The sequence below is a fragment of the Canis lupus genome, chromosome 27 (genome assembly GCF_048164855.1).
Source record: "Canis lupus baileyi chromosome 27, mCanLup2.hap1, whole genome shotgun sequence".
Lineage (NCBI taxonomy): Eukaryota > Metazoa > Chordata > Mammalia > Carnivora > Canidae > Canis > Canis lupus.
This window is the reverse complement of record NC_132864.1, coordinates 13,131,444-13,156,091: the sequence shown is the minus strand read 5'-3', so window position 1 is coordinate 13,156,091 and position 24,648 is coordinate 13,131,444. Positions and strand designations below refer to the sequence as shown.

At 57.1% G+C, this 24,648-nt stretch overlaps 1 protein-coding gene and 1 long non-coding RNA gene across 3 annotated transcripts in view; one reads left to right on the top strand and one right to left on the bottom strand.

The window, feature by feature from the left end:
* Positions 1–24,648, top strand: part of HIP1R (huntingtin interacting protein 1 related) — a 28,315-nt gene extending 3,667 nt beyond the window's left edge. Inside the window, exons 2-32 of one of the 2 annotated variants that reach the window (XM_072802277.1) lie at positions 10,800–10,863; positions 11,304–11,446; positions 11,700–11,756; positions 13,132–13,212; positions 13,573–13,649; positions 13,915–13,976; positions 15,646–15,786; positions 16,594–16,651; positions 16,750–16,825; positions 16,990–17,130; positions 17,237–17,298; positions 17,372–17,444; positions 17,532–17,715; positions 17,805–17,893; positions 18,000–18,116; positions 18,210–18,311; positions 18,604–18,798; positions 19,564–19,711; positions 19,863–19,949; positions 20,331–20,438; positions 20,569–20,705; positions 20,958–21,068; positions 21,342–21,400; positions 21,632–21,662; positions 21,746–21,808; positions 22,157–22,257; positions 22,365–22,470; positions 22,581–22,704; positions 22,784–22,845; positions 22,937–23,143; positions 23,388–24,648. In XM_072802277.1, the coding sequence (XP_072658378.1) occupies positions 10,800–10,863; positions 11,304–11,446; positions 11,700–11,756; positions 13,132–13,212; positions 13,573–13,649; positions 13,915–13,976; positions 15,646–15,786; positions 16,594–16,651; positions 16,750–16,825; positions 16,990–17,130; positions 17,237–17,298; positions 17,372–17,444; positions 17,532–17,715; positions 17,805–17,893; positions 18,000–18,116; positions 18,210–18,311; positions 18,604–18,798; positions 19,564–19,711; positions 19,863–19,949; positions 20,331–20,438; positions 20,569–20,705; positions 20,958–21,068; positions 21,342–21,400; positions 21,632–21,662; positions 21,746–21,808; positions 22,157–22,257; positions 22,365–22,470; positions 22,581–22,704; positions 22,784–22,845; positions 22,937–23,143; positions 23,388–23,435 (3,114 nt within the window). In that variant the 3' untranslated portion in view covers positions 23,436–24,648. Of the gene's footprint in view, positions 1–10,799; positions 10,864–11,303; positions 11,447–11,699; positions 11,757–13,131; positions 13,213–13,572; positions 13,650–13,914; positions 13,977–15,645; positions 15,787–16,593; positions 16,652–16,749; positions 16,826–16,989; positions 17,131–17,236; positions 17,299–17,371; positions 17,445–17,531; positions 17,716–17,804; positions 17,894–17,999; positions 18,117–18,209; positions 18,312–18,603; positions 18,799–19,563; positions 19,712–19,862; positions 19,950–20,330; positions 20,439–20,568; positions 20,706–20,957; positions 21,069–21,341; positions 21,401–21,631; positions 21,663–21,745; positions 21,809–22,156; positions 22,258–22,364; positions 22,471–22,580; positions 22,705–22,783; positions 22,846–22,936; positions 23,144–23,387 lie in introns of those variants that run through there. The other variant, XM_072802278.1, reaches the window with a different exon arrangement.
* LOC140619222 (uncharacterized) lies at positions 4,895–11,747 on the bottom strand. Its single transcript, XR_012019152.1, has 3 exons — positions 10,474–11,747; positions 6,028–6,126; positions 4,895–5,903 (listed from the first exon to the last, which is right to left on the bottom strand). It is a non-coding gene; the product is annotated as an uncharacterized lncRNA (long non-coding RNA).

Below are 24,648 nucleotides of genomic sequence, written 5' to 3'. Positions count from 1 at the left end.
TCATTCTCCCTTCCTTCCCCACCTCCCAGAAAAGCTTTAACACTTGAGAACTATTTCAGAACTTCCACTAGAGTAGAGACCCATCTTTGAGGCATATTATGGATGAGGACTCAGCAGATAGGAGTCATGGAAATGCTAAGCTTTTTGTTTATCTATGCGTGTTTGTGCCTCTCTGGTTCTGTTTCCTTTGCAAAATAGAAGTAGAACGCAAAAGCTTCCTTTCAGGTTGGGACAGAGAGGGGCCACTGTGCTCCGCAAGCCAAGCCCAGTGGGTGGGCGTTAAATGGATAGGCACAGCACACCTGAGTGGCTCAGTGGTTGTGTCTGCCTTCGGCTCAGGGCGTGATCCTGGAGTCCTGGGATCGAGTGCCACATCGGGCTCCCTGCGTGGAGCCTGCTTCTCCCTCTGCCTGTCTCTCTCCTTGTGTGTGTGTCTCATGAATAAATAAATAAAATCTTAAAAAAAAAAAATGGATAGGCAGGACCACCAAGGCATTGGAGCTTTTCCAGTAGGGAGGACACATCAGGTAGAAAGCTGTTCATAGGTCCAGTTTTCCAGGTCAATGACCCATCCCCACAGCACCCTCCGGGGAATTGAAATCTTGTAAAGAGTAATGTTTTTTGACATTCAGGACTTGCCAGCACTGTCCAGTAGAAACAGAATAGACATCTCAGTGTAAGTTTAGGTTTCCTTGTAGCCACACTACAAGGTAATTAATTCATCTTAATCGTCTATTGTATTTAACCCAGTGTATCCAAATAGAGCCATTTCGATATGTAATCACTAAAAATTAGGAATGGGATATTTTACATTCTTTTCCTACTAAGTCTTCAAAACCTATTTGTGTGTTTGAGAGCACATCTGTTTGGGCTCGCACACTTCAGGTGCCACACTTGGGCAGCCACTACCTGTTCTAGAAGCAGGGTGTTAGAATCCCCTGGGGAGTGTCTTTAAAATATCTGTGTAAAGGTGCTAGAGATTAGTAGGAGTCATTTGGTCTGGATAAGCCCCAGGCATTGGTTTTGTTTGTTTTTGTTTTTTTAAGTTCCCTAGCCGGGAATTCTTTAGAGTCTCCTTGAAGACAGCCCACAGGACACAAACATGTGTTTGGGAACTTGAATTTGGGTCTGAGATTCAGTCCCAGATAATGCAGTATTCTTTCCCACTTGCATATTTGACATGTTGGTCCTTCTGCCCTGACTTCCTGCCCCACATGTGCCCATCACCCCCTCCATGGAGTCTCCTCTGGCCCAATTTAACACACGCCCACCTTTGTGTCTTCATTATTCCTTTTAAATGCTGTGGTATTCTAACACTCTAAGTCACTAACCCCTTTCTGGGCCTCATTAAATGTTTACCAAGGGACGCTTGGGTGGCTCAGCGGTTGAGCATCTGCCTTGGGCCCAGGGCGTGATCCTGGAGTCCCAGGATCGAGTCCTGCATCGGGCTCCCTGCATGGGGCCTGCTTCTCCCTCTGCCTGTGTCTCTGCCTCTCTCTCTCTGTGTCTCTCATGAATAAATAAAATCTTAAAAAAAAAAATGTTTACCAAAAAAAATTTTTCCCCTGGCCTCAAGTTTGGGAAGATACCTAAATCATGTGGTGGAGAGCTAGAACTCCCCAAGCTGGGTCCCAGCAATGTCGGGGCTTGGGCGTGGGGGGGTCGGAGCGTGGGCATGAGGTCACCATGTGTAGGCATGGTTCCCAGCACCCAGTGCAGACAGGTTGAATGGCTGGAGAACAGAGGTGAGCCAAGGCTTTCAGCAAAGGAGGGAAAGAACCAGGCTCACAACCACACTACTGTGCTGCCCCCGCACCCCCCACCCCAAGCTGCCTGTGAGCTGCTGCCTTGCCAGAGTCCAAGTCAGCTGGGCTGGGTCTTGGGTGGTGAGCTGTACCCTTTCCACTGTGTGCACTGCTGTTTCACACCAAGATGCCAGATGCCCTCTACTTGGTGACGCCCAGGCAGGCAGCTGACTTCCTGACTCCCCAGGCTGCCAGAATCCCAGAATCCTCTGCTCTCTGGGTGTCAGAGGATGTGTTGGTCCAGACTGAGGCGGGATGAGGCTGCTAGTCCATCCTTCCCCGTTGCCATCATTGGTGTACACTTGCCTCCATGACACGTTCGTGAGGACCATTTATTACATGGTTTGTCTGGTGCTTTGGGGTGTGCCACAGGAAGGTAAAGACCACTCTCGTCCTCTCCAGGAGTTTTGGTCTCCATGAAGGAGATGGCAGAGGGGTGAGGTGGACAGGAGTCCTATGGCAGAGCAGTTCAGGGCAAGACTCATCTGCAGAATGGACATAATCGTGCAGCCATCACGGAGGAGCTGTGAGGATTTGGAAGACTTCATAGTGTGGGGCTGCCTGGTGCAGAGTCAGTGCTGTGTGTTAGCTGTTTTGTTGTGTATGGAAAAGCAGGTTAGGCTGAAAGAAACAGAACCATGCCCCTGCTGGATTATTTCCCTGTGCCCCTAGTTTAGCTATCTGTAAAGGGGGAGCCAAGGCTGTTTGGAAGAGCAAGCAGATCTGCAGCAGGGGTGGGGGGAGGCAGGAAGGTAAGGAACAGCACCTTCCTGGGAGAAGGAGCCTGCAGGTGCTCATGCTCTAGAAGCATTCCTCCTCCTCCAGGACTGCAGGCCTCTGCTTCCAGGGAAGCCTCAGGGACGTTGGGGAAGCCAGCCAGCATCTTACTTCCTTGCCCTCAGCCCAGCATCCCAGCCAGCCCCAGGCTGGGCCCGTATGTGAATGAAACCCAACTGGGCGCTTATTTGCTCATTCCCACAGCTCTCAGTGGAAACTCTGGAGTCTAGGCCTGTTTGGCTGAGGCTCAGGGAAACCCAGTCTGCTAACCTGAGACACTTGGCCCAAAGGGTAGAGATGCCTTTGCCAGCCGGGCTGCGCTGTTGGCGATGCCCTTCCCCTTCACTTAATTTCAAGGTGGACTCAGGTATCACCTCATTTGTGAAACCATCAACCACTTACCCCCTGCCCAAGCCTTGCTCTGCTTCCCTAGTTCTCATGACATTCACACCATTTCCCTGTCTCCCTGTACATGGCAGTTCAGCCAGCAGAAGTGGGCAGCTAAGCTTATGCATTGTGTTTAGATCCATAGGAGAAGGGATTGTGTTGCTTCCCCCTCTGAGCCCCTAAGTCCTACCTACTGAACCCCAGGAGCCTCAGGCAGGATCTCCTTGGCTTCTCTTATGTCCTAGCACCTAGGAGCACATGATTTGGGGGACGCACTCATTGTGTATGCTGAATGAATAGATGCCATGGGACCAGTGGGTCTCCCTTCTTTGACATTGCTACCTGGTGAGGCCTAAGCGACCACCAGCACCCACTGCAGAAGACTGAGGCAATGGAGAAAAGTTTAATCCAGGCAGGATTGTTTCTTTTTTTTTTTTTTTTCTCTTGTTGAATTAAACACAGTCACCAAACTGCAATAGGCTTGCCTGCCAGGGGGTGACTCAGCCCCCTGGCTTGTGGGTCAGACAGGTCTGTGGAGTGATGTCACCAGGACCACGAGGAACGAAACCACCCGGGCTGGCTCCCCATCCATTCAGAAGCAGCCTGTGGAGGTGGGCCTAGGGGCTGTGTCATCCTCCCTTTGTGTCACCTGCAGAGCCCTGGGAAGAAGTGGCATTGGGTCAGGCTGCCACTGGTGAGAGGGAGGATCCTTCTCTGGCTTCCACCTGTCCTCTGGAGGGGTAGGCGTCATCGACAAGGCCCTCCAGTTTCATAAACAGGATGATCATGGGACCCAGACTGAGTGGGGACTGGGGCGTATGAATGGAGAGAGATGGCATTTGAAGGAATCAGGGTAGGACCAGTGTTGCTCCCCTGGCTTCCCATCTGCTGAATTACCAAACTGCTGGGTGCCTCCCCACTTTGCATGTGACCATATCCCAGTGCCTTCTTAGCTACAGAAATCCTGTGTTTGCTTTCAGCAGCGGCTTTTGAGATGGCAAACGCTTTTGAATGAGGTCTCTCTGTCCTTCAAACATCTCTTTGGAAACACTAAAGCAGAGTAACCCGCCTCTGTGCCAGTCCCTGTGCCTTGGCTCTTTGAAGGACGTTTTGGTCTCTGTTAAGTGCCTCTGTTAAGTGTTGTAATAACAGCACAAGGAGGAAGCTTAAGTCTGATTCATTTTGGGATTGATTTTTCAGGATAGTAAATGTTTTATAGTTGCTTTTACTATTTAACCAGTAGTTAAATTATTAGCTAGAAAAAGACACTCACTCACTGCCTTGAATCTAACCAGAACGCATATGTGAAAGAGCTTTTGTTCATTCAAGTGTTCACTCCCATGCATCCAATAAAGATTTATTGACCACCAGGCACAGGTCTGGGGACTGGAGATATAGCAGGAAGAGCAAAAGACTCACAGGGTCCCTTGTACCATGGACATCTGTTTGGGGGTCAGAGGTAGAAGCCGAGAAGAAGTGGTAAACAAGATGGTTTCAGATCATAAACATACTGGGGGAAGTAAACAGAAGATGCTTTCTGAAGAGGGTGGTTGGAGAAGACACTCCAGGAAGGAGCATTTGGGTCCAGAGCTGGGTGATGGGGGATGTGCCAGGCCTAGAGGTGGGACCTGACTTCTCCTCTAAGGAAGTAAAGGGAGGAATGTGTGGTTAGAACCAAGAGAGGTGGGATCCCTGGGTGGCTTAGTGGTTTGGTGCCCGCCTTTGGCCCAGGGTGCGGTCCTGGAGTCCCGGGATCGAGTCCCGCGTCGGGCTCCTGGCATGGAGCCTGCTTCTCCCTCCTCCTGTGTCTCTGCCTCTCTCTCTCTCTCTCTCTATGTCTATCATAAATAAATAAATAAATAAATAAATAAATAAATAAATAAATAAATATTTAAAAAAAAAAAAAAAGAACCAAGAGAGGTGTTTTGGACATGCTTCATACATGTTTGCATTCTAGAGGACCCAGGGCTTTTTCATTCCTGCTTTCCAGATAGGGAAGCCTCCATCAGGAAAGGGGGAAGTTTCTGAAGCAAAGGCTCCCCGGTGATTTGGGATGATCTGTGACAGATCCTGAAGGCCGAGGTGCTGTAGCATCCCCAGTGGGATGGCTGAGAAGACCTGTCTTTATCTCCAGATGCAGGGGCTCCTGGCAGAGGAGTCCTCAAAATGAAGACAGCCAGGGTTGCATCCTCTACAGCCACTTAGCTCCTTGCCAAGGGTTGTGGGTTTCCAGAACAGTGTAATTGGTACTGATGAGCATTGGGCCAAAAACCAATGGCTCTGTGAGATGCTCACAGTCTTATCTTTTTTTTTTTTTAATTTTTTATTTATTTATGATAGTCACACAGAGAGAGGGGGAGAGGCAGAGATACAGGCAGAGGGAGAAGCAGGCTCCATGCACCGGGAGCCCGATGTGGGATTCGATCCCTGGTCTCCAGGATCGCGCCCTGGGCCAAAGGCAGGCGCCAAACCGCTGCGCCACCCAGGGATCCCAGATGCTCACAGTCTTGCTGTATCCTCAGTGACTGTCTCCTCCCCCACTGCCCTCCCTGACTATGGCTCTTCCTAGGGCTCCTTTGCGAAGGCCCACAGCTGATGGCGCGGGGGCTGAGTTGCTGTGAGCAGATGCTGATTAGAACTTCTAGGCTTGATCATCAGGCTTCGCTGACCATGTCTGTGCTCTGAGGCCCAGCTTCTGTCTGGAGTCTGCACCGGGCACCTAGCCTCTCTGTACCACCTGCTGTGGCTCCTGCCCTGCCCTGGCTGCCTCACAGGGCTCCTCTTTCCTGAATCAGCACCTGCTGGAATGCTTCCTGGGGTGTGTCCCTGCCAGTTGCTCCTCTGGGGATGGGTGCCATTGGTGTCTTTTTCCAGCCTGGTCCTTGGACGGTCTCCTCTGGCTTCACTTGTCCTGGCTGCAGGACAAAAGCTGCCCTGGGGAGGCGCCAGAGTAAGTGGAGATGAAGGTCAGAGCCCTGCGTCAGATGCCCTTGCTCATAGGAATGGGGAACCCTGGAGGCCCATGAGCTTCTCCGTGCCATCCCGATGCTGTAATTACCCGAGGTTTTGAACAAATCCCTGATCCAGAATGTGCTTCCTGACTTGGAATCGGGCCAGTTGCTCCCTGAGCGGTAGTGGTCCTGGGGACGCTGGGTTCCTGTGGCGGGACAGAGAAGGCTGTCTGTTGACTCACTGCTCCCTTGGCCCAGCCTCCCACCTCCGGGACCCCGTGGTGGCTGAGAGGACAGCGTCCAGAGCCAGGCAGCCTGGGCTCCGGCCCCATCCAGCAGCCTCCCTGTCCTTGTAGGCCGGGGAGGGTGCTGTGCAAAGCTCAGGTCAATATGCAAAACACTTAGAACAGTGCCTGGCAGGGCACAAGCACTTGGTCAACATTTCATCATTAGGACCTTGAGCAAGTGATTACCTTCCATGAGCTTGGTTTCCTCATCTACTTCCTCCTAGGGTGACTTTGGAGATTAAATGAGCTAATACTAGTGAAGTGCTCAGCGCACATGCTGAACGTGATAAAAATCTTTCTACTATAAGATTATTGAGCCTAGTTGGCTCTATTGTGGCATGAAATGTCACTTTTACAAGTTTCCCGGTGCTGGTGATTCTGATGGTGTCTCCAGAGTCTGCTGAAGCCTTCCCATCCCTTGGCCTCTGGCCACCCCCAGCATAGTACGGCACCTCTGCCCTTCAGAAGGTCAGGTTGCTCACCATCCAGGCACCAGGTGGAACAAACTGCAGACTCTTGGAGGCAGGCAGGGTGGCTGCCCAAGGCCTGGGGTGTGGACTTGTTGGCTTTTTCCACCACAGAAGGGGCAGCAGTGGCCTGAATGCCCATGAAACCATTTACTGTCTCATGCTTGCTGGTCTAAGAAACCTGTCTCTGCAGACCTTTCAGCTCCCACCGGAGACCCCTGGGCATTCCTGGGGTCTCACAGCTGCCCTGGAATGCACCATTATCATTCTTGTCCTGCTTCCCTTCAGTGGGGAGAGCTGCTTCCTAGCCCCCCATCCCGACCACTGGAAGGTCAATAGGAATCACTTCCCCCTCTTCCCCAGGAGTCCAATAAGCAGACAAGTCCCAAACTGGTTGCCTCCTCTGCTTCCTCCCACCCAGGCCTTCTCTCCTGCTCTGAGTTTTCCAGCCAGACACCGAGGCCCCTAATCAATCCATTCGACTTAAAGGTGTTTCTCTCCATGGCAATTGATCTTGCCAGCCATGAGGGATTACATTTGCTGTTGTCAGAGCTGCTGGGATAGTTCTGGCCTAGGTGGCTGTCCCAGGGCAGAAAGAAACCTTTTTGCAGTCTGGCAGGCTGTAGAGCACCCACATGCTGGTGCTGGGCTCCCCTGCGACTCCCCCTCCTCCTTCAGTTTTCCCCCAGCCACCTGTTGGCCTGTTGTGAGGGTAACCTGCTGTGTGGACAGAATAAGTATTGCTGACCATCGGAGCGTCTTGAGACTGTAAACACTAGGTGCTGAGCTATGTCACTGTTGCTCAGCATAGATTCTAGCAGTAAGAAGAAGAGCCCTGAAGCTCTCCCCACCCCTGCAGCCCACTTAGGACAGGCTAGGGCGTCCCTGGGGCCTGACATCCCCTCATGGGACGAGGCTTGGCTGCTGTGCCTGGTAGGAGAAGCAAGGCCCTGTGAAGTGTGCACAGACTCCCTCTGTGTGAGCACTGTGCCTCCTTGTGAGGCTTCCTGACCCACACATCTGCTGCCCTGCACACAACGGGGCCGTGTTCCCTCCCCGGGAGGGACCCTGTTTCTACAGCCAGCCACAGGGAGCAGACAGCACTGGGAGGGTGGAGTGGGGAGGGAGGGAGAGGAGGAGCCTAGTGCCCAGACTCTGCCGTGTGCCTAAGTCCCCACATCTTCCGGGGCCCGGAGCCCCCACACTGCTTTTGGAAGTCTTCCATGTACCAGGAACCATTTAGGGGCTGGGGGTACAGCAGCAGCCAGAGAGGCAGAACCACTTTCCTCTTGGTGTTGACACTCAGGATAGGATGGATAACAGACAAGGAAAACATCATGGTCAGGGGGCACCAAGTAGCTGAGTACACGGAGAGGTGTTAATCAGGGGAGACTGAAATAGGGTGGCAGCAGGAAGGGGACTGGTGAGCAGAGACCCATAAGGGGTGGTGGTGAGGGGTCCAGTTCCCAGCAGTGAGCGGGTGCTCAGTCTACATTTGGACCCAGGATGAAGTAAAGGCTGTCTTAGTGGCCTGTAGGGAAGGCTGGGAGAGGGCACTGCCCCACTCAGGCACCCCACCTTCAGCTCAGCAATGCACTCCTGGCTCCTGCTGCCCTGGCTGTATGGGGCCTCCTCCCTACCCCTCTCTGTTCAGGAAAAGGCGCCTTCTCAGCCACTCCCCTCCCTTGCTGGGCCCTGGTCAGCCCATTCCTTTAGGAAGTGTCTCTGCTTCTGCTCTCCAGCTGTAGACTCCAGGAGGGAGGCCAGTTACTATGGAAGCCCCTTCCTGGAGTCTGCCCCAGGACTTGGGCAGGAGAGAAGGCCCACTCGGACTTCGGGCCCCATCTCTGCATCCACAGCTGCCTCCTGCGCCTCTTCTGCATGTGTAGCTGTGCAGCTTGGGCTCTGCTCTTGCCCGGAATCTTCCCGATCAGGCTGGACCAGATGACAGTCATCAGAAGAGCCAGCTCAGGTGTCAGAGCAGCTGGGGGATGGAGTTACACACCCCGGAGACCGGACACTCCTGGCTTATGAGCTGGCAGCTGCTTGCTGCTGGGGGAGGCATGGCCCCCACCTCCTTATCCTGTGCACTGCCACCTCTGCCTGGCCCTCCCAGCTCTGTGCCTGTATGGGAGAGAGGTGCCTGGGGTGCTGTATAGCAAACTCACTAAGGACACAACAGTCAGCTAGACCTGGTTTGGCCCTTAGGAGCTGCACAGACAGGACACCTAACCTCTCTATACCTCAATTTTTCTCATCAGGAAAGTGGGCTAGTAGCCATTTCCTAGGGCTGTTGCTGGAAGCATGTGGCCTGTGCCTGGCACGTGGTAACCACCGAGGAAGTGGCAATTGGCGATCATCATTGTCACCACCACTGTTGTGGATGGAGTTTGGTCTGGGTGGGGTGTGGTTGTCACAGGGGGCAGAGAGAAGTGAGTCCTGGGCTCGGCTGCTCTCCCAGTGGCTGCTCAGTGATGCTTCTTGAACAAAGGCTGGCACTGGAGCCTTAGGGAGGCTGCGCTGGCAGAGGGTCGGCAAACAGATGGCCAAGGGAACCTCCCGGGTCTGGCTCCCTGAGGCTTTGAGAGTAAGAGAAGCCAGAGCCTCTCTGGATTTCTCCCAGGACCCTGGGATGGGATGCCAGGAGAATGGCCCCCTGAGCAGCCCACTGTGGGGTATGCAGCAGCCCCAGCACTCCTACATCCTGGCAGATGGGGCCACCCTGGACTCTGCGGGGGCAGGGGGCTCGGCTGGGTTCAGAAGCTGCATCTCTGATCAGAGAGGACTCCCTTTGCTCCCATGGGGTTGCTTTCTTACTGACAGAGGAAGTCTCCCAGTCTTGCCAAGTAGCCCAAAAGTCCATTCATAGTAGACGTGTTCATGAGGCTGGGCAGTTACATTGTATAGAAGCCAGAGATGGCTAGCGCAGTGGCCTCCAAGCTAAGAAGAAAGCAAGCATCATGGCTGCCCCTTGGGGCTCCCTTTGCCCTGTCCCCTTCCCACTCCTGCCCGAGTCAGACCACCATACCAGTGTGTCCTGTTGACAAGGCATTGACCTGCAGGCTCAGGTCCTGGGCTGCAGGGTAAGCACATATGGCACCCCCACCCCATGCTCAGCCCATTGCAGGCTCTAGCCTGGCCTGGGGGGGCCAGCCAGTGTGGGCCCCAGTAAAGGACCATCCTTCCCTGCAGTGGCATGGCAGGTCTTCTCCATCCACAAACACGGATGTCCTCAGCTCAGTGCTGAAGTAAAACCTCTCCACAAGTAAACCCGGGGTCGACTATAGTTACTGGGTGAGTAGAGCCAGTAGCAACAGTAAGTGCCAGGGACCTTTGGTGAGGGAGTAGCTCCATTTGAGAAGCCTTGGGCTGTGCAGGCACTGAGCTAGGGGGAGGAGACAGGACCCCAACAGGTAGAGATGGGAGAGGACCTCTGCCCAGAATGCATTGGCTGCTTGCTCAGGGCCCAGGTGGCAGCAGTAGGTATGCTAGGTGGATCCCCCCACTTCCCATGGCTCTAGTAGGGCCACGGTCACCATCTGCTTCAGTGAGGGTGGACGCTGAGTCAGGACTCATCCCCTCCCAGGAGGGAGGTGGCCTGTGTGACAGATGGGCCACAGGACCTGGGTTTGTCCTGGTTCTCAGTGGAGTGGCTGTGTGGCCTTGCCCTATAGTAATGTGTATGTGTAGGGGGTGACACGTATCTTCATGGGATGTCCTGAGGGCTCAGGAGGGACAGGATAGAAGATGCCATGTTGTTGCCACTGGCTGCTACCCTGGGGCCCAGGGCCCGCCTCACCTTCTAGAGTGAGCTAACCATGTGCAGGTGTCCTAGACGTGTCTCCTGCAGCCACCACCAGCCACCAGCCAGCCTCTGTCCTTACTTCGCAGCCGCCTGAAGACTCCTAGTGGCTTTTTGGCATTGAGCATTGGCTCCGTTTGAGCTGCACATATCCCGCAAAGGAAAGCGTCTTCAGAGCTCTGGTTCGCTTAGATTGAGAGAATAGCCTTTTCCTCTGCATCTTTACACCTGCCTCCTGCTGGCGGGAAGAATCTGTCCTGTGTGCCTTCTGGGGAAGTCGGCCTGGTGGGTCTCTGAACTGTGCCTCCTCTGTTCCCTTCCAGGCCATTAGCATCAGCAAAGCCATCAACACCCAGGAGGCCCCCGTGAAGGAGAAGCATGCCCGGCGTATCCTCCCTCTGGGTCCCGCGGGGAGGAGGGGGCAGTGTGAGGAGGGCAGGGGGGCTCCAGGTGGCCGCATCTGCCCTCGCTGGGACTGAGGCCTGAGGAGGCGGGTGCTCGCTCCTGGCTCCTGTGGCCTTGGGCCCGCTGGCCTCCTGCCTTGCCCCTTTCCTTTCAGGTTCTGCATCCCAGCTGGGGACCGCCATTCATCACCTTAGGCTGTTGAGCCTGGTTAAATTTGCGAGGCTTCACCTTGCTTGTTTGCTTGACTTTGGCTGAAAACCACAGCTTCCCGTGAACTGTGGCAGATGTGGAGGGAGAGGGATGTTGGGAGAAGGTGCTGGGCGCCATGAGCCTCCCCCTGCATCACGTAGCTGTACTCGCTGGGTACCCCAGCCTTCTTCCCACTTGAGCCTGCTTCCCGCACTTGGCCTTGACCCTGCTAGGCATCATTCTGGGCACTCACCACGAGAAGGGCGCCTTCACCTTCTGGTCCTACGCCATTGGTCTGCCACTTCCCAGTAGCTCCATCCTCAGCTGGAAGTTCTGCCACGTTCTCCACAAGGTCCTCCGAGACGGGCACCCGAATGTGAGTAGCCGCTGTCCGCCGGTCCCGAGCGGGCAGGTCTCCTGGGCCCCCGTCTGCTGCTGCCCGAGCAGGCTGCCACCCCAGGGAGGCAGAGCAGCATGCCTCAGAAATGAGAGGTTGTCCCCACATCTGCCTGCTGCCCGTCCCTCCCCACGCTCAGCACGCTGGCGAGCACAGGGAGGGCCTCCGTTGGGACCCTGCCCATGCAGGTCTGCTGCTTCATCCTTGTCCCCTGTCCTGTCTCGTGCTGCAGGTCCTGCATGACTGCCAGCGCCATCGGAGCAACATTCGGGAGATCGGAGACCTGTGGGTAGGTGCGGGGAACAAGCACAGTGGCCTTAGCGCCTTGCACAGTCCACCGGGTCTGGAAAGTCCAGCCACGGTCCTGCTTGGCGTTCCATCCCCCTGTGGGGCCGAGCGAATGGGCGCTCCCTGCAGGTGGGCGTCTCTTCCCTCTACCACATTCTACTTCCCGAATCCTGGCTTCTTGACCCACCCCAGGGTTCCCTGCCACAGTGGCTTGAGGGTTTGCAAACTGTAGCTTAGAGTTTTGTAAAGGTACTTCAGAAGTTCCGTTAGCATGTGAGTCACATGTGCTTGATACCAAATCCTAACCCATTTCACTTCCCCCAGAGCAGAAGTTAGGATGTTATCTGGAGATGTTGGCCTTGCTTTTAAGGCCTCCTATAGGAAATTTCATTAACCAATGGGCCCCCCCAGCTCCAGACCTGGAGCAGCCTTTCAATCGCTGTGAGTTGGGAAATTGTGGCGACACCCAAGTCTGGGTGTCTGACTGGCAGGTACAGCCAGTGTGAGGGGTACAGACTCCTTGCTGCGCCTCCGACCTGAAGACTGGCTGCTTTAGAATTTCCAGATTAGAAACTGGGTTCAAAAAAACTCCCCAGAAGATTTTTGTAATTGATTTTTTAATTTAAACTCAATGAACATATAGTATATTATTAGCCTCAGAGGCAAAAGATTCTTCTCTACAGTGAAGTTTGAGAATCCCAAGAGCTTGTATTCTAGGTCCTCTTCAAGACCCTCAGGGAATTTGGGGGCTGCGAGGAGGGCTTCTGGCCTCATTTGTCTTCTGGGAGGACTGTTGGGAACTGACCAGAGGGAAGGCAGGACAGGGCATGGACTCCTGTTTCATGGATGTCCCTTGAAGTGAAAAAAAAAAAAAACCGTGTCCATGGTGCCCAGCTGGTGTGACCACAGGGGACACGGTGTTTGGAGGTGACAGGGGAGGCCTCTGGGAGGATATGTACATGCCCCGGGCAGAATGTGCCTCCCTGGCTGCCACCAGCATTTTAATGAAGTGTCCCAGCTCAGAGTTGGCCTGCTGCCCCGGACAAAGAGCCTCTTCTCAACAAGAGTTTCTTTGCCAAGAAGGACTAGGAGTAAGATTAAATTAAAAAAAAAAAAAAAGTTAAAGAGCTGTGAACAAAGAGTAGGGTTGGCGGAGGTCCTTAGGACGGATGCATTGGCCACCTCTGGCGGGCTGAGCAGAATTTGCACATGAACCTCTCTGTCCGTGTGGCAGGTGAAGGAAGGACATCCCACTGGCATGCTGCCCCTTCCCACCTCCACTTTCTTGCTTGCCCCAAGGTGTGTCCTAGTCCTGTAGAATTTGTGGGCACGTTCCTGGGGTAGCAGACCCTCACCCTGGGTTCTTGTCTCCACAGGGACATTTGCATGACCGCTACGGACAGCTGGTGAATGTTTACACCAAACTCTTGCTGACCAAAATCTCCTTCCACCTCAAGGTAGTTTCCTCGGGACACGTGGGGCTGGAGGGAGGGACCTTGGGCTTTCATCTCTGAGACGTCCTGGAAAGCCTCCAGGTGGGATCTCCTGTGTCCTGATCTTGACCTGAGGGGACCTTAAGAGTCTGAGTACCTTGAGGCATTTCCCGCTGATGCTGGAGGTGGTCTCAACCTTGCCCTTGGCGCTGGGCAGCCTCTGGCCCTGGTCCCTGGGCTCTCCTGTTACCCACAGCCCCCCTCAGCCAGTGCCCAGGGCAACTGAGGGCATCCCCGGCATTGTCTCCTGTCCTCAGAAGCCAGAACCAGTTCTGGGCTGGGGCCAGCAGGGGCCTCACCTGAGTCGGGGTGTTGTCTCTGTAGCACCCCCAGTTTCCTGCGGGCCTGGAGGTGACAGATGAGGTGCTAGAGAAGACTGCTGGGACCGATGTCAACAACATGTGAGTTCCTCCGGACAGTGCAGCCACCTGGTGCTACTTCCTTTCTCGCTCAGTTTCCCCGATGGTTCCTGCAGCATTTCACACTCCGGGTCCCACGTGGGTGGGTGCTCGTCGTGGCTGGCTGAGGCTAGGGGTTTGGAATCGGGAATGTTTGGCTGCCCTCTGCAGAGGCATGTGGATAAACTCTGCTCCCTCTTCCCATCCGGGTGGTCTCTGGGATGAGTCCCCTGCCCCTCCACTCAGCCCCCCACCTTCCCCTCCATAGCTTCCAGCTCACCGTGGAGATGTTTGATTACATGGACTGTGAGCTGAGGCTTTCTGAATCAGGTAAGCCAACCGAGGAGGAGGAGGCCTGGCCTGCTAGAGTCCAGTGATTCTCGGTGCTCACTGCCAGATGCAAAGTTAGCCTAACCAACTTACTGTGCTCCTGGCTGGAGTGAGTAACAGGGGACTCCAGGTGCCCCCAGGACATGGGGAGACCTGTTCACTGCCCCTGCAGAGTGGCAGTCCCCAGGGGTGTGTCCCGGGCATGGTGCTGTCAGGTTCCTGACCCCGGCTACCCCTGCCCAGCCTTGAGTATCTACAGAGCCCACCCCGGAGAGAGTTCGTTTTGGTCATCTTGCCTGTGTCCTGCTATAAAAGGCCTGTGAGTCATGTCGGACTTCCCAGCCCAGGAACCTGGCTGCTGCTGGACAGGAAATCTCAGAGGGTTTACCTTCCTAGGGCTGCAGAGGGCATTGTTCTGGGCGGCAACTTCAGGACATCTTGTTGGGTAACTCAGTGCTCTTTAGAGGAAAATGAGTGGCAAATGCCTTTTTAATGGAAGATCTAGACGTAGAGGTGGGTCTGGGCAGCCTCCTGGCATTCCTGCATCTGGACTTAGAGCTGTGCCCAGAGGAGCCCAGGTCCCACCAGGGAGTGAGGCTGTCAGCCTATGACTGGCAGAGATGAGCCATGCCTCCCCCAAGAGGGAAGGTAGAGAAAATTCCTCAGTGGAGAAATGGTTTTGCCTTGTATAAAACCCAAAATGGTATTTTACGTGTGTTTCAGTTTTTACAGGAAAATGCACTTGATGTGACATGTTAAGGTTTAGAAAGGTAAAGGACCATCCTTAGCTGCTGCGTCCTCCTCATCCCTTTCCTCTTGGGCATTCTTGTGTCACTGTGGAGGTTTGCAAATGGTCCCACCCTGGGCCGTGTGAGCACAGGACCCCAGGGGCTGGGGCCCGACATCTGGAACAGTGTCCTGGCATCTGTGGTGTGTGTGGGCCATGCTGGCATGTGGTCTGCCCATTGTCATTTCTCTCTCTGCCCTGGAGAAGAGGCTGATCACAGTGGGGGCAGCCTCATGTTTGTCTCTTTCCCTCCTAGTTGGCTGATCTGATGAAAGGTTTGATTGTCAGGGACAGAGGAGACTGACCCCGGGTGCAAGTGAGGTTTTGGGGTCACTTGGGGTTTGCAGAACTGAGTCCTGAGCTGGCTGCCGTGTAGTTGACTTCTCTCCCCATAGTTATAAGATGAGGCACTTGGCTACACAGCCTTGAACCTCCTTGTTTCCCTGACACATAGGGGGAGCTTGAGGCCCATGGGTACAGGACCATCCGAGGCTCCTTGTCTCTCCAGCCCCTTGGCTTGGGCGCACTGCGTAGAGGCTGTCAGGAAGCCCTGGCCTCACAGAGCTGTATTCTAATTGCCCGGACTTGCCGTCGCCCTCGTTTGTGGGGACCCTGGGGCTCAGTCTGGGGCAGCCACAGCACAGGGGGCTCTCCTCTCCTAGCCGTTCAGAGCATGTTGGTGTCTAAGGACATGGGGCAGAGTTATCCTGCCTGGCTGGGACTGGCAAGGCAGGTACCTGGGCCATCACCTCCTGGGGTTGTTCTGACGATGCCCTGAGATGATGGTGTGGGGCCCGCAAGCCACCGCTGTTCTCACGGTGGCTGTCACTGAGGCTGCATGGCTCCCTGTGCTCACGCTCCTCCCTCCACCTCTGTTTGCAGTTTTCCGGCAGCTCAACACGGCCATTGCTGTGTCCCAGATGTCCTCGGGCCAGTGCCGCCTGGCTCCCCTCATCCAGGTCATCCAGGACTGCAGCCACCTCTACCACTACACAGTCAAGCTCATGTTCAAGCTGCACGCCTGTAAGTCCCCCAGCCCCCAGCACCCTGCCGCAGGCCCCCCCGAGGTTCAGCCGGAGCACAAAGGGCTGTGTTTAAGCAGCTTACGTTGATAGACATTTACTGCAGCAGAGATGAAAATAGAGACCTTTCTTAAATACTTATTAATTAAATGTAGCAAAAATAAATTCATTACCCATTAATGTAACAGCATAGTTGTTACAGAAAATCACTGTTTTCCAACACAAAGATTTATCAAGAAGAGGGGCAGAGCTTTCCATGTTGGCACTTCTCTGAAAGGCCTGGCCTCTGGGGAGGCAGCGGGTGTCTGCGTTCAGCTGCCACGGCATCTCACGTCCTGCGGACTGGCACAACGAGTCCAACATGGCCCATGTCCCCTCCTTCGTGTTCATGAGGGGTTTGGCCCTGGCGGACCCCCTGAGGAGGTCTCAGTCACCACATCCTGCTCTGAGAACCACTGGCCTGGGGTGTGTAAGCTGTTTGAATGCTGTCAGCCCAGGCTGGAGTCCAGACGCAGCTTTGCAGTGCGCCCACGGGCAAGCTCAGCTTCGGTTTGCTGTGGTCAGGATGCTGACTTGCATGCACCTGTTCCCCTTCTCACTCAAAGTTGAGGGCTGAACCCCCACAGAGGCCTCACATCACTCTCCCAGTTGGTTTGTGGGCCTGGACAGGCAGTAGGTGCCTTCTCCTCTCTGATGGTTTCTAGAACGTGGTGGAGCAGGGTGGGAGGGGGACGGAAGGATGTTGAGTCTTTGCAAGCTGCAGAGCAGGGTGCAGAGAGGAAGTCCTGTCGCATGTCACTGCCCTCAGGTCTCCCAGCAGACACCCTGCAAGGCCACAGGGACCGGTTCCACGAGCAGTTCCACAGGTACAGCCCGGGCAGAGAGGAGGCGCTGGGGCCTGGTGAGCTGGGGCTGCCTGGCTGGGCCTGGCTCGTCCGTGACCTCGCATCTTCTGCCCCCGCAGCCTCAGAAACTTCTTCCGCAGAGCCTCTGACATGCTGTACTTCAAGCGGCTCATCCAGATTCCCCGGCTGCCCGAGGTACCTGCCATCCTCCTGAGGCTGGCCCTGGGCTGCATCCTTGTTCCCTCTCTGGGCATTCAGAGAACCCTGGGGGGTCCCCACATGGACTCTGAGGATGGCTGAGGAGGGCATCTTCCAGGCGCCACAGGCAGTTCCCACACATTGCACCCCCCACCCCCCAGGGACCTCCCAACTTCCTGCGAGCCTCGGCTCTAGCTGAGCACATCAAGCCTGTGGTGGTGATCCCCGAGGAGGCCCCCGAGGATGAGGAGCCGGAAAATCTCATTGAGATCAGCACGGGGCCCCCGGCTGGGGAGCCAGTGGTGAGGCCCCCCTCTTCCCATTAGGTGTTGGGCAACTGGGCCTCCCTCTGTGCCCCCTCCCTTGGCCTGGGGGTAATGGCAGTGGGTCACCATGCTTGTGTGGCAGGTGGTGGCTGACCTCTTCGAGCAGACATTCGGACCCCCCAATGGCTCCTTGAAGGATGATAGGTGAGGGCCCCGGGTGCTGCCTGCAGTGGGTGCTCTGTTGTCAGGACCCAGCTTGAAGGCCATTTGTCCCCAGGGATGTGCAGATCGAGACCCTGAAGAGAGAGGTAGAGGCACTCCGGGCAGAGCTGGAGAAGATCAGATTGGAGGTGAAGACGTGGGGCCAGGCTGTGTGGTACCCCCTGCTCCCCCACTGGTGGGCGGGGCCTCCATGATGCTGTCCCTCTGCTGAGCAGGCCCAGCGCTACGTCTCCCAGCTAAAGGGCCAGGTGAACACGCTAGAGGCCGAGCTGGAGGAGCAGCGGAAGCAGAAACAGAAGGCATTGGTGGACAATGAGCAGCTTCGGCATGAGCTGGCCCAGCTGCAGGCTGCCCAGCGGGAGGGCGAGCGGAACCAGGGCCTGCGCGAGGAGGCCGAGAGTGCGTGAGCAACACAGATTGCAGGGGTGCAGGGATGTGGGGCGGCCAGTGGGTGGGTGCCTGGGTCCACCGCCTCACCTGTCCTGCAGAGAAGGCCAGTGTCACCGAGGCGCGCTACCAGAAGCTCAAGGAGAAACACAGTGAGCTCATCAGCACACACGCCGAGCTGCTCAGGAAGGTAGGTGGGGGCACAGCCGTGGCAGCCAGTGCTGAGCACGGTTGGCTGGAGGACCGCAGGCCCCGGCGGCGGTGGTGGAGCAAGAGTCTGTACCCTACCTGTGCAGAACGCAGACACAGCCAAGCAGCTGACAGTGACACAGCAGAGCCAGGAGGAGGTGGCACGGGTGAAGCAGCAGCTGGCCTTCCAGATGGAGCAAGTGAAACGGGAGTCGGAGATGAAGGTGTGGCCACAGCTGTGGCGTCCCTTCCCCTGACCCTCACCCTGCCCCACTGCTCCCCGCCCCTCCCCGCCGTGACACCCTGTCCTGTCCCAGCTGGAGGAGCAGAGTGACCTGCTAGAGAAGCTCAAGAAGGAGCTGGAGGCCAAGGCGGGAGAGCTGGTGCGCACACAGGAGGCCCTGACCCGCACTGAGCAGGTATGGCTGCCATGGTGGGGTGGCCTCCCAGGAGCCAGCAGGACAGGAGTTAGGGTCCTCCTTCCTGTGAACATGGCCATGCCCAGATGTCCCTAGGTTGAATCAGAGCAGTCCTGGGGTGCAGCTCTGACTCAGCACAAGGGGGACACAGGAAATGGGCCCAGACTATCAGCAAGTTCTCAGTCTAAGGGGAGAATGATGACAACATGGCTCTCAGGAATTGTACATTTGGGTGGGGGCGAGGGGCGGGTGAGGTCTCCGGAAGCCCTACTCACGTCCCTGGCGTTCACAGAGCGGGTTGGAGCTGAGCTCGAGGCTAGATGCGCTGAGTGCAGAGAAGGCTGCGCTGAGCAGTGCTGTGCAGCAGCGGGAGGCGGACCTCCTGGTGGCCCAGGGCCTGGTGCAGGAGAAGGAGGAGGCGCTGAGCCGCGAGCAGCAGCGCAGCTCCCAGGAGAGGGCTGAGCTACAGGGGCAGCTGGCAGACAAGGTAACAGCGTCCCCTGAGCCCACTCAGCGGGTGAGGGCGCGGGTCCCAGCGTGTCCACACTGTATTTCGGGAACATTTTACCACTCGGAAAGGAAACTACCTGCTAAGCAGCTAATCCCCACCTGCTGCCAACAGTCCCGGCCCCTGGCATGCTCTCACCTGCTCTCTCTGGATTGACCTATGCCAGACATTGCTCATAGATGGGCCCGCACGATAGGACTGGCGTCTCCCACTGAGCAGTGTTTACAAGGTTCCTCCGTGTGCCACGGCTCAGTAATATTCCATCACGTGGACAGGCCGAATTCTGTTTATCTGTTCATTGTTAAGGAGCATTTGGCTTCTTTCTACCTTTTGGCTGTTGATGCCGCCAGGACCGTTTTCATTCCCGCCAGGAGTGGATGCGGTTTCCTACCTCCCTATATCCTTGACAGCACGTGTTGTCAGTGGTTTTCCTTTTAGCCACTCTCGCGGGTGTGAGGTGGTAGCTTATTGTGATTTTGCCTTGCATTTCCCTAAGGGTTAAGGATGTTGGGTATCTTTTGTGTGTTCGTTGTCTTTTGTGTATCTTGGGGAGAAAGGTTTGTTCAGATCCTTTGCCTACTTTTTAACTGGGGTGTCTTTTTATTGCTGAGCTGTCTCCTCTGCTCCCGAGGAACAGCCCAAGCTCTGGGGTCAAGTGGCGGCTCCCCTCAGCCCACCCCCACACACAGTGAGGGTCCCAGCCGGCCACTGCGGGTCTCTAAGCTGCCTCTCCTCTCCCACCAGGAGTGTCAGGAGGAGGAGCTGCAGCAGAGGCTCCTGGACGAGCAGTTTGCAGTGCTGCAGGGCACTGTCACCGAGGCCGAGCGCATCCTGCAGGACGCTGTGGCCAAGCTCGACGACCCCCTGCACCTGCGCTGCACCAGCTCCCCAGGTGAGGCTGCAGGGCGGGCACTCAGGCCATTGGGGCCTTGCCTTTCCTTCGTTGCCTGGATGGGTGCACAGCCCACCCTAAGAGAGGTGGCGTTAGGGCTCTGGGGCCCCTGGCAGGCTCCACCCCTCACCACTTCTCCCCGTGCTTGCAGACTACCTGGTGAGCAGGGCACAGGCAGCCCTGGACGCTGTGAGTGCCCTGGAGAAGGGCCATGCCCAGTACCTGAACTCCAGGTCAGGTAAGTGGGGCGGTGGGGAGACTGGAGGGGGGACCCAGGCAGGCAGGGCAGAGGCCCCAGCCGGAGGTGCCCAGTCTGCTGGCCATGGCTGCCTCCTGCCACTGTGGAGTTTCCCAGAGCCGTGCCCCCATCCACACCCACTGGGAGCCCAGTCCTGCCCGCTCTGTGAACCTGGGGTCACTCAGACAAAGCTTTGTTCCCTACTTGGCTGCGGTCTAGCCACTTGACTGTGGCCCCTCCGAGCCTGCCTCTTCTCCATAAACTGGAGCTGTGGTGCCCATTAGGCTTGCTGGGCAGAGGACACAAGCAACCTGCTGTAGGCCCCAGTCTGGGCCTTGCTTCGTGGCAGTGGCATAGGGTTTGTCTCTCCTTTCCACACAGATACCTCTGTGCTGGTGGCAGCCCTGACCCAGTTCTCCTACCTGGCTGCAGACACCATTATTAATGGCAGCGCCACCTCCCACCTGGCCCCCACCGACCATGCTGACCGTAAGTGCACGCCGGGCTTTACTCACACACGGTGCCCACAGGGGACCCAGGGTCCTTGTGTCAGACCCAGTGCGGGGCCTTCTTCCAGGGCTCCCAGGTGCCTGGCCCCCTGACAGTGCTCTCTCCCCAGGCCTGATGGACACGTGCCGGGAGTGTGGGGCCCGGGCTCTGGAGCTCCTGGGTCTCCTACAGGAGCAGCAGACTCTGCCCCTGGCCCAGCCCAGCCTAGTGGGGAACCCCCTACAAGGCATCCTTCAGCTGGGCCAGGTGAGGTGTGCAGCCATGGCACTGAGCATGGACTGGGGTCTGGAGGGGTGATGATCCTGGGGTGAGGCTTGGGTCCCCAATTTCTCTGCACCTCCTTTTAGTTTGGGCTGAACAGGTGCTCTTGTGCAGAGCTGGCAGCTGGAGGACACTGGGCAGGGTCAGAGCACCGCCCCCCAGCATGCTGCTGCTCTAGCCTCTCCCAGACTCCTTCAGCAGTCCACCGGTCTGACTCCTACATGCCCTCTTCCCCAGGAGCTGAAGCCCAAGAGCCTGGATGTGCGTCAGGAGGAGCTTGGGGCCATGGTGGACAAGGAGATGGCGGCCACATCCGCGGCCATTGAAGATGCTGTGAGGAGGATTGAGGTGACGACTGGGGGCTGGGCTGGGCCAAATGTAAGCTGTGCCACCTCTGCACCCCTTCTGTGCATGGGCAGGAGGCCTCTGCAGGTTGCAGCTGGCTTTTCTGCCTAGAGCTGCCCCCTGCACCCCCTGCCCTGTCTCCCTCCAGCCTCTTCCTCCTCTCCCGCCCCAGCTGGGTGGTTGTTTGGGGGGTATGGGGCTGGTCCAGCACCGCATCCCCCTTCCTCCCACACTGCCCCCCTCCCAGCCTGCTCACAGCTCTGTCACTGGGTGTAGGACATGATGAACCAGGCTCGCCATGCCAGCTCCGGGGTAAAGCTGGAGGTGAATGAAAGGTGAGCCTCATGCCCCTCCACCCCCGTCCCCCCAGAATCCAGGGTGTTCTGTCCTGCTTGCTCAGCTCTCCAGAGGGGACTGGAAACAATCAGAGCACACCCTGCCCCATGGGCCCACCCTGCTGAGCACCTGTGTCAGGCCTGGTAGTTGTTCAGAGGTCACACTCCCTGGGGTCACCCTGTAGAATCTTTTCTCTCTCTTCACCTGCACCTGCTGCTTCTCCCCCTCAGGATCCTCAATTCCTGCACAGACCTGATGAAGGTGAGTGGCTGGCTGGGATCCCAGGATGGATGGTGTGCCTGGGAAAGCCGCCCCAAGAATGACCTGTGCCTTGGTCTTGGCAGGCCATCCGGCTCTTGGTGACAACATCCACCAGCCTGCAGAAGGAAATTGTGGAGAGCGGCAGGGTGAGTGAGCGGGGCCCTTCCCGTCAGGCCGCGAGGCTGGGCCAGCAAGGGCCAGATTCCTGAAATGGGCGTGACCTCAGAGCCCTCCTCATCCCAGACCACGATCCAGGATCCCCCATCCCCAGTGGCTTCAGCTGACCTCCGGGCTCCTTTGGGTATGGGCTTCCCAGAGTGTGAAGTGATGAGGACCCCCCTCCCCAGAATGCACACAATGTGCCCGAGTCACACCTGCATCTCCCACATGGCCCACGGATGTCCCCTCGTGGACGAGGTGATCCCCTGTGGGGATCCATTGCCCCGTGACATCACTGACTGGTCCACCCTTCCCTGCCTTCCTGTCGCCACTAGGGGGCAGCCACGCAGCAGGAGTTTTATGCCAAGAACTCTCGGTGGACTGAAGGCCTCATCTCTGCCTCCAAGGCTGTTGGCTGGGGAGCCTCACAGCTGGTGTATGTCCCCCAGGTGGGGGGGCAGCAGGGTGTGTGGTGCTCGGGGTCTCGGGGAGGGAGTGTGGCGGTGGCTCGGAGACCCAGGCCCTGCCCGGCTCTGTCTGCAGGGAGTCAGCAGACAGGGTGGTGCTCCACATGGGCAAGTACGAAGAGCTCATCGTCTGCTCCCACGAGATCGCAGCCAGCACAGCCCAGCTTGTGGCCGCCTCCAAGGTGAAGCTCTGTGCGTCGTGGCCTCTAGCCTCGGCCTCGACTCTGGGCTGTGCCAGGAAGTGCGCGTGATGAGGGGGTGGTGAGCCTGACCTGCCCCCACGTGCCCCCAGGTGAAGGCGGACAAGCGCAGCCCCCACCTGAGCCGCCTCCAGGAGTGCTCCCGCACCGTCAACGAGATGGCTGCCAATGTGGTGGCCTCTACCAAGTCAGGCCAGGAGCAGATTGAAGAAAGAGGTGAGTGTGGGTCCTGGTAACAGCTGGGTGGGGGTGGGCGTGGGCACAGACACTCATCCCCTGCCTGCTCTGGCCGCAGACACCATGGACTTCTCTGGCCTGTCCCTCATCAAGCTAAAGAAGCAGGAGATGGAGACCCAGGTGCGTGCCTGTTCCTCTTCGGGGACTGAGCTCCGGGCGGGTGGGGAGGACAGGCCGTGAGGCTACCCTGAGTGGGCATGCGGGGCTGCAGGTCCGTGTCCTGGAACTGGAGAAGACGCTGGAGGCAGAGCGTGTGCGGCTGGGAGAGCTTCGGAAGCAGCACTACGTGCTGGCTGGTGCCGTGGGGACACCCAGTGAGGAGGATCCAAGCCGACCCAGTGCTGCCACCCGCAGCGGGGCCTCCAAGAAGCCACCCCTGGCCCAGAAGCCCAGTATGGCTCCCCGGCAGGACCACCAGGTGCCAGGCGTCAGCACTGGGGCAGGGAGGGGCCCTGAGGGTAACGTCTCTGTCGCTGCTCCCTAGTCTGCAGGGCACAGGGCCTGGGGAAAGTTAGAAAACTCTGACAGGAGCAGAAATGCTGCCCCAGCAGCATGGGGCGGGGTGGGAGGCTTGCCCAAGGGAGAGATGCAGGGGACCAAGGGTGGCTAGGGTGTCTGGGGCCTGGCCATGTCCACTGAGCCCCTTCCTTTGACTCTTGCAGCTCGACAAGAAGGATGGCGTCTACCCAGCTCAACTCGTGAACTACTAGGCTCCCGAGGGGTCCAGTGGGGAGGCTAGTGGGCAGGCCTGGGCCTCGTGTGGCTGCCCCAACTTGGCTGAGAAGCCTCCAAGGGCAGTGGTCCCCTGCCCCATGGCCAGGCCCAGCGTCCCCGGCTCCAGCCCTTGCTGAACCCAAAGGATCAGAGATAGACTCCCTTCTGGGAGAACCATCCCTATCTGCAACAGGCACCCAGAGCAGCCAGGACCTAGCAGGCCTGAGCCACAGATCTTCAGGAAATCTATGGAACATTTGTCATATTCTGAGTTAGAGCTTTCCTTCATGAGTCTGTATTGTATTCACCCTGGGAAGCAGGGCCACCAGAGAGGGTGTTTGAGCAGGGCCTCCCCTGCCTTTTGAACTCAAGGTCTGAGGTTAATAATGGAGAGCGGGTCCATGCTGGCTGCCAGGGACGTAGGCAAGATGTCACCTATTTGTAGCCTCCTCAGGGGCACCAATTCCACGGAGACGGGCCTCGGATGGACTCAGGCAAAGACGACTGCTCCAGAGCAGCCTAAGGCTACTGCCCGTTCTCCTTGGGCCTCCCTCTAAGGCCTGAGTGATGGGAGCAGAGGGTGTGACCTTAAGTGTGGAGAGAGGCAGGCCCAGCACTGCTGCCAGGCAGGGCAGATGTGGTGGCCGAGACCCCCACCCCATGGGCACTGGTGCTGTGCCGCCGCCACTCCTGCTGACATCTGTGCTGATCCTCCTGTTTCCCGGTGTTCGTGCCCCTGCTCACTGCTCCTGCCCTGGAGGCCCCCGTTCTGCGTGTTCTGGTCGCCCTCCCCCCACCCCCGCCTCCACCCTCTCCTCCCTCCTGAAGGCCTCCCAGGGAACTAGGATGTCTGCCTGCCACCCTCCAGGCTGAGGGCATCTTGTGCCCCACAGGAAGGGGGCCACCTGGCAGCCTAGCCGCAACCTCGCCCCACCCTTGGCCTCCTGGACCCCACTTGGAGGATTTGCGAGACTGGGTGTTCCTTGAGCCCCCACCCCAACTCCAGGGAGTGGTTGTGGGAGGGAGGGAGGGACCAGCAGCATAGGCTCTGCGAACTCTGCCCCCGAGGTGAGGCAGTCTGGTCCCTGCCAAGGTCTGGAGAGCAGCACAGGGAGCCGGCTCTTTTGCTTTGCCTTTAGTATTTCCTTGTTGGAAGAGTCAGATTGGCAATAAAACTCACTTGGACTGCTGCCCTCCGGTGAGGGGCCA